Genomic DNA, 11,308 nt, shown 5'->3' with positions numbered 1-11,308 from the left:
GACGAATCGGGAATTGAATTCGTTTAAACTCAAAGGGCATATCCGTTGGGATCATCGGAATCCTTGGAATAAGAACTTCCTCATCTTTAAATTTTCCTTTAAGTATCGACGCGTTAATCACATAGCTCATCAGTTTTCTTATCACCAAACGCGTTCCATTACACAGTTTTGGTTGGTTTAAATTTCTAAGTTGGACAACAAATGTCTGACATGTAATAAACAAATCAGCATCTATTCAAATGATTAAGTATTCATTACACATATCGAGTTTTCATTGTTTTTAAGATGTATTCTGCTATTCGGGCTATTTTCCACGTTCATGAGTACTTTGATTTAAAAATTGAAATTTCATACGGAAAATTCTTGAGTCTATTCCATTGATCGGCAGTGTATATCAAGGGAATAGAGTCAAACTTTAGACTTGGAGCCATGCGGATCAGTGCGGCTTTTCGCACAGTTTCCACAGAGGCTATTCTGGTGAAAACCGGCATACCACCCGTCGAACTGGCAGCGATGGAAGCCCGGACAGACTACATGGAGAGGAAGGTCGCCATCACGCAAGAAGACGACAGAGCAGCCAGGAGCAGAGCGAGGTCTATATGCCTGGATAGATGGCAGGTTAGATGGGATAGAGCGGAGAATGGCCGCTGGACACACCGACTAATCCGCGACATAAAGGCGTGAATAGATAGGCGGCATGGGGAACTCACGTTTCCATTGACGCAGGTTCTGAGCGAACATGGGTGCTTTAAGTCGTACCTACATCGCTTTGGCCACGAGAAAGACGAACTATGCACCAGCTGTGGTGTGGAAGAAAACGCTGAGCATGTCCTCACCACATGCGTCAGATTTTCAGAATCCCGCGGACGAGCAGAGGGCACTCTAGGGGTGCCTATCACAGTAGAAGCCTGGTTCCAGCTATACTGGACGGCGATTTGCAGCCTTGCGACGGAGATCGCGAAAGAGCTTAGACGTCTGGAAAGCATCAGAAACGAGCAGCCGTAATAGGCTAGCCAGCCTTGTAAAGCAATGCTTCACGGCAGTCCCGCAAGTCTGGTTTATATATACATATTAATTATACCTTTATTCTTTACCGTATATTTTTATATTTATATGTATATATCCTTAGGTTACTACTATTATGAATACAAAAAAAAAAAAACGAGAAGGGACGTGTGAGTCGTTTCTGGGGACACGACTCTACTTATACCCGTACTCAGTCAGTATATACATTATTGAGCTTATGATTTTTTAGAATTTTAGAAAAAAATTTTACATATTACATTTTTTTGCTACATCTGCTATCTACATCTACATATACAATGTCTATTCTACATCTAACATGTAGATTGTACATGTTCCATTCATATTCTACATCTCCTCCGCTAGGGTTGCTCGCGCACTGAACGCGGCAGAGTGTGCAGCGAGAAGGAAAATGAGTTGCGTTGTCTGGAACGGGAGGGGGAGGGGAAGCAACTGAAAATTAATTTCTTCATTTTGGCTATAATTATGATCCGATCTGATTCAAATTTGGCAGTCTGGTAGATATGGACATTCTCTACGATACTGCGTTTTTAGTTTTATCGTATCTTTAAAATTGTGCCTGCCACAGATTTTCGTCCTTTGTGGGGGCGGAAGGAGGCGGGGCGAAATTTTGAAATACACTTGTAGCAGTGGGATATCACATGAGTCTGGAAACCAAATTTGGTTGCCCTAGCTCTTATAGTCTCTGAGATCTAGGCGCTCAACAAGACAGACAGACAGACAGACGGACAGACGGACAGACAGACATGGCTATATCGACTCGGCTATTGATGCTGATCAAGAATATATATACTTTATGGGGTCGGAAACGTTTCCTTCTCTGCGTTACACACATCCACTTTTACCACAAATCTAATATACCCCTTAACTCTTTTTTGAGTACGGGTATAAAAACACTCGCGTAATGCGACAATCATTTTGTTTCGTTTTCATTTTCGTTTTCGCTTACCATTTCGTTTTTTAATGTTTATCTGGCATCTGCGATTCGCCTCTGTGGGGGCCAACGCCCCGTGGGATGTCCCATTCAGTGCCATTTTGTGTTTGTTTATTTTCTTTTATTCCAGGAGCCAATGCCTAGAAATGGAAACGGCAATGGAGGAGTTTCCGTCGCCGTTGCCAGTCACGCTTTTTATACCCGTACTCAAAAAAGAGTTAAGGGGTATATTAGATTTGTGGTAAAAGTGGATGTGTGTAACGCAGAGAAGGAAACGTTTCCGACCCCATAAAGTATATATATTCTTGATCAGCATCAATAGCCGAGTCGATATAGCCAAATCTGTCTGTCCGTCTGTCTGTCTTGTTGAGCGCCTAGATCTCAGAGACTATAAGAGCTAGGGCAACCAAATTTGGTTTCCAGACTTATGTGATATCCCACTGCTACAAGTGTATTTCAAAATTTCGGCCCGCCCCCTTCCGCCCCACAAAAGACGAAAATCTGTAGCAGGCAAATTTCTAAAGATACGATAAAACTAAAAACGCAGTATCGTAGAGAATGACCATATCTACCAGACTGCCGAATCTGAATCAGATCGGATCATAATTATAGCCAGAATGAAGAAATTAATTTTCAGTTGCTTCCCCCCCCCTCCTCCAACAAACGACAACGCAACTCATTTTCCCTCTCGCTCGCACACTCTGCCGTGTTCAGTGCGCGAGCAACCCTAGCGGAGGAGATGTAGAATATGAATGGGACATGTACAATCTACATGTTAGATGTAGAATAGACATTGTATATGTAGATGTAGATAGCAGATGTAGCAAAAAATGTAAAATGTAAAATTTTTTTTTTTTCTAAAATTCTAAAAAATCATAAGCTCAATAATGTATATACTGACTGAGTACGGGTATAAGTAGAGTCGTGTCCCCAGAAACGACTCACACGTTCCTTCTCGTTATCTCTCCTTTTTTGTGAAATTAGAATGCAAAATCCAACAGTCCGTCCGCCCACACAACCGCACACAAACACACACACTACACACACACACACTCGTTCCACACCTCGTTATGCCTTCTCCTTCCTCTGGCTTTCCTTTCCTTTCCCTTCCCTTCACGAACCTTCCTCTCATTATACCCGTACTCAAAAAAGAGTTAAGGGGTATATAAGATTTGTGGTAAAAGTGGATGTGTGTAACGCAGAGAAGGAAACGTTTCCGACCCCATAAAGTATATATATTCTTGATCAGCATCAATAGCCGAGTCGATAGAGCCATGTCTGTCTGTTCGTCTGTCCGTCTGTCCGTCTTGTTTGACGCCTGGATCTCAAAGACTATAAGAGCTAGCGCAACCAAATTTGGTTTCCAGACTCATGTGATATCCCACTGCTACAAGTGTATTTCAAAATTTCGAACACTGCAGAGTACTTGGAAACACTGGATGTTCAGTAGATTGTTGTCACCCAACGAACGGACGTGTAGAATTAATATTTTTAATATCGACGCCATCCTGCTATTACATAATTACACGGAAACACTTCAAATAAACAGTCGAGAAGCAATGGCAGTCAGACCAAAATTCCAGGCTCGTATTTACTTACATTATTTCAACGCATAATCAATAAAACCAATCGGCAGAGTTCCTCGATTCTAGCAATGGATTCTAAGTAGCCCACAGTTTTTTCTTTTTATTGCCTTTTCAAGCTTCAACTGGCGCTGGGCTGGGACTGGGGACTGTGGACTGGGACTCTCCTTTAACTCCTGCTGGTAGACCACCCATTACTCCTACTTAGAGGGGGATTAGCATTTTCCCAACACTCAGCAGCAGATCGAAAATGCCGCATTGTGTTTTAATTAACTTTCGAAACTCTCGCCCACCCACAGATAAACATTGCTGTTGTTTCTGTGTGCTGTGTGTTCCTTGCTACTCGTATATACATATGTATGTATATTCCTCCCTGCTGAACCCTTTGCTGCCACTGTTGTTGACCAAAATTCGTTTTATTTCGTATATGTCCTGTGCGCCGAAATTGCAAATGACATTTACATTCATATCTGTGTACGGTATGTAAGCCACATGTCCATTTCAACTTATGATAACTGCACAGTAAAGATCCTGGGACGGGCTGCTTGTGGGTGGGTTACCTACGACAGTAAATAGGGATAATGCCAGCATGTGAACCGAAATTTAATTAGATAGATCCAACAGTGAATGCCATGACCCTGCACTGAGCTGCTGCTGCTGCTGTTGCAGTTTCAGCTCAATTCTCAGCTCTGCCACAGAAACTTGGCCACAGATGACTGCATTTAGCATGGGTCAGCTACTGCCAGAATATTCCAGGCCCGAATGAATATTAAACGACTTCCTAATGATGAATAAAATTAGCATCGAATAAATTACGAAATATGCGTAATCTTGTAATGAACATGAAACGCATTAATTAAAGGGAGAAAGAAGTGAGGCAGATTACAGTCACAGCTACAGGCAAACTTTTTGGTAGCAAAGTGCTAAATGGACTGCACTCAAAGTTACTTGATGATACAGCTGATAAGAGGCAGATGTTGCTGGAAATGCACTAACAGGGTATACAATGCACTCTAAATTAATATATTTTGTACTCTTTGACAGCTTTGGGCAATATTTAATACATATGTACATGATTTAAGATTTAAGAGGGCGAAAGAGAGATGATTTACAGTGGGCAGTGCAAATAATAAACAATGAAGATGATTTATGTTAGGCTGCTACTCTGACTAATTATATATTATATTATATTGTGGAATTTGGGACATTGTTCTGTGTGTCTTTGGAGAGTAAAATGTCAAAAGAATATTGGTCTATAAGGCTGCTTCTCACGAAGCTCTTGCTCTGCTTGAAGAATGCTCAAAATGGACTCGTTGTCGGTCACATCGCAGCAAGAGTTCCCATCATAATCGAGCAGATCGTGTCGGGGATTGTACTGCAGCAGAGCACGCACTGCCTCCAGGTGCCCGTTGATGGGGCTCAACTTCTTCACTTTGTGGATGAAATTCCGCTGGGCAGCTGCAGAGGACCGGCGGCCCAAGCTCTTCCAGGCACACCACTTCTTATGTGCCTCCAGATCATCTAAGGGGGGACAGGGCATCCGGCAAGACCCCACAGTTGCCATTTGATAAAAGCCATACAATTCCATGCGATTCGGCTCGCTGTACTCCAGCTCTTTTCATATCAAATAGTTGGCAGCCACATCAAAGTCTTTGTCGCTTTGCTGCTGCTGCCGCTGCTGCTTCCATTTCGCGACGATGTTACCCATTTTGGAGTTGATTTTGGTGGTCTTCTCTCACCGGTCCTTAGTTTGGATCCGTGTAGATTTTGATCAATCCTAAATAAATATATTCCTCGCCTACTACTACGCCTACATGGGGGGAATGTGGTCTACGAATTCGTTTTTTAGGTTTACAAGTAGGCTTTGGATATTTGTATAGTCAACCACAGCTCTCATTCCCCCACACAACAGTTATTCAACAAAACTAAACCAAACAGTCAACAGTTCCACAAAAAAACCAAACAAAATAAAAGTAAAATTATTCTTAGTTTTTCCGATTTTTCGACTGATAAAATGCCTGAACGACGACACCACCACCACGGCGAGGCCTGGGAACGCCGCGAACGCGAGAACAACAACTATTCCGAGCACTGCTGGGAGAGCGCGGAAAACCAATTCGATTCACTGTCACAGACAGAGGCTACCTTCAGCCTTGGCTATTGGCTGCAGGTATTTGGTATGTTCCTGGCCACACTGGCAGTGGGCTGGATGCTGTACAGTGTCGTCGCCGAGAAGGTGGTCGTTCCACCAACAGTGGAAGAACCTGGCAAGATCATCCGTCAACTGGCAGGATGCGCCGAGGGTGACAGGTCTTGGTGCGATTCTGACTTTGCCGCCGCAGCTGCGGTGGCAACAGCCGAGGAGAAGGCATCCCGCTGCTACTTTTGTCATCAGCCAAATTACATTAAGGAGAGCATCCAGCTGATTGGCAACCAGGTGGTCGGGCAGGAGAAGGCGCTCACCCAGCTGGAGCAGGAGCTGAGCCGCGATCGCAAGTTCCGTTCGGTGGCATTGCTCGGCCCACCTGGCGTCGGCAAGACAATGACAGCAGCGGCTCTGATCAAAACATTCCATGGGCTGAGAACGTACGAACATTGTCGTGGAACGCCACGGGCTCGGGAAAGGACCACGTCGTGGAGTTCCGTAAGTTGCGGAAATTCATGAATCAATTGTCGAGCTGCGGCATGAACTTGCATGTCATTGACGACCTGAAGGCGGATGACATAGACATAGTCCCCATCTACAACGAAATGATCCTGCAACGCGAGGACGAGCCGATGGCGACGCAAACCGTGTTGGTTGTGTACATCTTCAACCTGGAGTCGAAGCACCTGGAGGAGCAGCAGAATTACCTCCAGCGCATGTCGGACAGCACCGCTTCGATCAACTTTCGTTCGTTTGGTCTTGAGGAACTGAAGCTGTGCCTGGAGAGCGAGCTGAAGGCCATGAAGTACGCACTCAAGGAGGAGTGCGAAGCTGCAGTTCTGAAGGAATCCATGGAGAAAATCGACACATTTGGGTGCAAGTCACTTCGGCCACTCATCGAGCAGCTGAGGAATCCGCTTAGTCTGATTGATTGCTGATCATTACATTAAAGCTATTTCGTGTTCGTTGTGAATACTTCTGTTTCTGCTATTTTTGGTTATGTTGTGCCAACCCATCTGGCCAAAACTCTGCTCTACACGATATCTACATTAATTCTACTATGACGAAATATCAGACTGGGAAACCCGTCTTGGATTCGAAATGCATTGGGTTCTTTTCTTCATGTATCTGTGTGCTGGTGAGGCGTAGAAGCTAATGACACTCTGATTTGCACTCTAACGACCATTAAAAGACAGAAAACTGATCATAAGCGACCTGTTAAAAGCCACGCGAGTAAATGTGTCTGATTTGCTCAGACTGAACACTTAAGCTTCAGTTATGTCAGATATTGTGAGATATCTATATGGCATATACATGCATATGTAAATCTCTATTTTGCACATAGAATTAAGCATGAATAAAGTACTTACAGGACACACAGTGCACTGTACAGTGAATATTTCCGCCTGGCCTGTTAAGCTCTTATTGCTTTATGCCTCTAGTTAATTACAGCATAAATCAGGGCACGCAAAACTTTAATTGGCAATAATTGTACATACATACTTATTCAGGTATACATACATATTTATTCATTTGTAATTATGAGGTCAAGGACACACCTGTCATGTCGTACTTTAGCCCACTGTTGCTGCCCCCTGCGTCTGTTTTTCCCACAAATCTCAAATTTGTCGTGGACAACGTCGTTGAAAAAGAATTCCGACTGAGCATCATGTTATTTTGTTGACACATTTCTGTGGCAGACGGTGCTCTGGTGATGGCCAGGGCAGTGGCTTGGAGGGTAGGGAATATTGAAACTAAAGTCTGTGAACACATTGGGGCTCGATTACAATCGAGACGGTTTCGCTAGAGCACGGCTGAATGATGTTTACATCTACAGCTGCTATCTGCCACCGAGCCTCACGTTGCAGCAGGCGACGGCGGTGCTAGAAGGTATTGCGGATGACGCCCGGGAGAAACACCCTACCATCATTGCCGGCGACTTTAACGCATGGGCGACGGAGTGGGGTGCCCGAGAACCAACCCAAGGGGACAGGCACACTTGGAAAGCTTCGCGATGCTCGATGCCGTGCTGCTAAACACAGGCAGCCAGCAGAAATTCGGCAGAGCAGGAACGGGGTTCATAATAGACCTAACGTTCGCGAACAGTAGCCTTAGCCCGAGGACAACCTGGAAGGTTAGCGACATCTACACTGGAAGTGACCGTCTGGCCCTGATCTATGAAGTCAAGGACGTTGCAGTACGCAACTCTGTCCTGGGCAAGCAGATCAGGTACAAAGTCGAAACGCTGGAGCCGGACATGGTACGAGCCATGTTCGAGCATTACGAGACCAGCGGGACAGCCTCAGAAAGAGCAAGCCAACTGGCTAGCGCAATGTCTACTGGAGTCAGAAGAAAACTGGGATGCGATAAGCAACATGGCCACAGTGATGACTACCAAGCTGCGTCGCGAAGAAAGAGCACGCAAGGAAAGGAGATAGACATAGTCTAAAATAGATGAGCGTATAGGCATTTCCCCCGGCGAAGTAATATCTCGCGACAGTTCGCCGGGACCGGGTTGGTGTGTTAGATTGGTTTAGTTAGTCAGAGTCCCACACTTCGGCGCCATTAGGCAATGAGTCGGCATAGAGCTTCCAGAACACACAACACAAAAAAAAAAAAAAACACTCACAAGAGGAGTTATTGAGTTGTTATTTTCAAGTGCGGTTGTATTTTCATGCGAGCTCCGAGTTGTCAACGCATAGAATCCGTAACACACCTGGAAAGCAAAAGGAAAGCGGCTCAGAACAGTGCACTGTTGCGGCGGTACGTACTGCGCATGGTGGCTGATCTCGCCGACACCTCGTCTGGTTGCTGGGGCACGGGCAGTCGTGTTACACGCGGGAGGGGGGGGTGAACCACTGTTCTGGCGCCTTCCACTGTCCATCGCGTTAGTAGGAGAAAAATAAAAACAATTTCACTCATCCTGATTGTTTTCGTTTCGAGCATCTTAACTGAGCAGCTGATCGTGCAGAGTTGCTTCCCCCACGGAGTTGCCAGAAAGCTGCGGAGCGCCGAAGGGCTGCCAGATCGGCCAAACGGTTTGAAGTTGGGCGCCAACTTTTGAATAAGTGCCGTAGATATGGAGGAGGAGGAAAAACGGGCTTTTGGGCGGAGGTTGAGCCTGCAGCGCTCCCCACCGCAGTGGAAGACGCCTAGGGGCGTTTGGCCCCTAGGCCAAGGATCTGGCGCTGAAGGTGGTGAGACTCCAAAAATCTGCACTCTTTAGCTTCAACGCCAATTCTCGGAGAAACGAGAGGGTTTCACAGCAAGACCAGGATACGCAGTGGTCCCTACGATAGAACGGAGCGAAAGCGGAGAGGCCAGCTAGGAACTAGCCCGGCGGACAGAGATAGATCCCCCAAATGAGTGGATAGAAGTCAAGGAAAGGGCGCATGCTCGACAGCCGCGGCAGCGTGATGATGCCATAATAATTGAGCCCAAGGAAAAAATGTCCTACGCCGAAATCCTGAGCCTAGTTACTCGCAGTCAAAGCGATAAATTGAAGAGCGTTGGTGAGAGCGTGCGCAGGGTGAAGTGCACAGCCAAAGGTGCACTTCTGCTAGAGCTCAATGACACCACCTTGGAGAAAACGCAGCGGCTGAGAGACAGCATTACTACGGCCTCACAAGGTAAGGTGGAAGCACGAGCACTTACCCCACAGACAAGGCTGGAAGTAGTGGACCTGGACGAGATGACCACGGTGGAAGACCTGCAACACGCCTTCAAAGAGCAAATCGGCGTCGCTCTCGAGGAGAACGCCATAAAAAGCCTGCGCCCAGCGTACGGCAGTACGCAGCGGGCTATCATTAGCCTTCCGGCAGCAATAACAGCCAAGGTCCTCTCCGTTAGCAAGGTCAGGATCGCCTGGTCGGTTTGCCGAATCCGGGAGCGAAATCTCCCCACCAGGTGTTTTAGGTGTTTGGGGCTGGGACACATCGCAGCGAATTGTGGCAGCGCAGTGGACAAAAGCGGGTGGTGCTTCCGATGTGGAGCCGCGGACCACAAGATACGCGACTGCCTCAATGAAGCCAAGTGCTTCTATTGCGCTACCAAGGGCCAGCCACATAAACACGCAGCAGGCAGCGCCAGGTGCCCAATGGCTCCCACAGCCCAGGAGAAAGCACGAAACAAACGTCGTGCTTAGGTTTTACCAAATAAACCTGAACCATTGCGAGGCAGCCAGCGACCTGCTCACCCATCATCAGCGAGCCATACAGATCCCCAGCAAATGGCTGCTGGGTCCAAAGCTCGTCGGGCAAAGCAGCGCTATGGTCCTGTGGCAGGCCGCCGTTGCGGCCAACATCGTGTGAAGCAAAAAGGCACTTCGTCCGCGCAAAGCTAGCTAGTCTCTGGATCTATAGCTGCAGGCAACCACTACACGGCCAGCGATCAGGAGGCGCTGCTTTTAATAGTTGGCGGAGGAATGGCACGAGCCCCGAACCACGCAGCACAGAGGACGGTATACAACAATGCAGCTCCCTCTGACCCGCACCAACTCTCAGCCATCGTGGAGGCGATGTTTCCAATTAGGATGCATAAACTGCCCCAAAACGACGAAGCGCTTCAGCACCCATACGAGGTGGAACCGGTAACGGCAGACGAGGCTATCACAGCGGCCCGCAGGTTGAAGCCAAATAAGGCCCCAGGTGCCGATGGAATCCCCAGCAGGGCAGTCAAGCTAGCTGTCTCGTATAAGCCGCAAGAGTTAGCGACGGCGTTCACTAAGTGCCTCCAAGAAAGACTGTTTCCTTCTCAATGGAAGACACAGCACCTTGAGTCTTACCAAAACCAGGTAAGCCGCCAGAGGACACCTCCTCATTTCGCCCGATATGTCTGATCGACTCATTGGGGAAGACGATGAAGCAGATAATCTGCACACGGATGGAGAGGGCGGTGGACGAAGCCGGTGGGCTATCTGCCAACCAGTTCGGCTTCCGAAAGGGCAGCTCGATAGTGGATGCCATCGGCAGAGTTGTCCGGATCGCAGCCAAGGCGGTAGAGGGTACGAGATGGAAGGGCGGCAAGAAGCAATACTGCCTAATCGTCGCCCTGGACGTTAAGAACGCCTTTGACTCTGCGAACTGGGACTGCATTGTCAACTCACTGAGACAGATGGGCATCCCTCCATATCTGCAGTCGATTGTAGGCAGTTACTTTGACGGAAGAACGCTGAACTTCGACACGGCGGCTGGCATGCAATCCCACAGTATTTCGGCAGGCGTTCCCCAAGGCTCGGTGCTGGGCCCGCTACTATGGAACATAGCGTACGATGGAGTTATGCGGCTGACCCTATCAACCGGTTATCAGCTCACGTGCTACGCGGACGACGTAGCCCTTTCAGTGGTGGCCAAACACCTGCAAGCGGCAGAAGAAACCTGCAACACGGCAATACAGACTATAGCAGACTGGCTTCTGTCTGTGGGGCTGGAGTTAGCGGCTCAAAAAACGGAGGCAGTGTTGGTCAGCACTCGATCAACGGTGGAGACAGCGCACGTCCGAGTAGGAGATCAGACTATAGCGTCGAAGCGAGCCATCCGCTACCTAGGCGTGATGATCGACACCAGGCTCTGCTTCCGGGAGCACCTGAGTTTCGTACAGGAG

At 47.5% G+C, this 11,308-nt stretch overlaps 1 protein-coding gene across 1 annotated transcript; it reads left to right on the top strand.

Moving 5' to 3' along the window:
• Positions 1-429: 429 nt before the first annotated feature.
• Positions 430-1,005, top strand: LOC121404464. The gene is made up of 2 exons (XM_041593990.1): positions 430-618; positions 727-1,005. The coding sequence occupies exons 1-2, from the start codon at positions 430-432 to the stop codon at positions 1,003-1,005; spliced, it is 468 nt and encodes a 155-aa protein (XP_041449924.1).
• Positions 1,006-11,308: the final 10,303 nt, after the last annotated feature.

The sequence above is a fragment of the Drosophila obscura genome, unplaced genomic scaffold (genome assembly GCF_018151105.1).
Source record: "Drosophila obscura isolate BZ-5 IFL unplaced genomic scaffold, ASM1815110v1 contig_201, whole genome shotgun sequence".
Lineage (NCBI taxonomy): Eukaryota > Metazoa > Arthropoda > Insecta > Diptera > Drosophilidae > Drosophila > Drosophila obscura.
Note: the sequence above shows the minus strand (reverse complement) of the source record. Positions and strands in the feature narration are given on the sequence as shown.

Excerpts from the sequence above, each read along its gene's own strand:
- LOC121404464 (XM_041593990.1), top strand. The coding sequence starts at position 430 with ATGCGGATCAGTGCGGCTTTTCGCACAGTTTCCACAGAGGCTATTCTG. Across the intron at positions 619-726 it reads TATGCCTGGATAGATGGCAG|GTTCTGAGCGAACATGGGTG; the intron begins GTTAGATGGGAT and ends CCATTGACGCAG.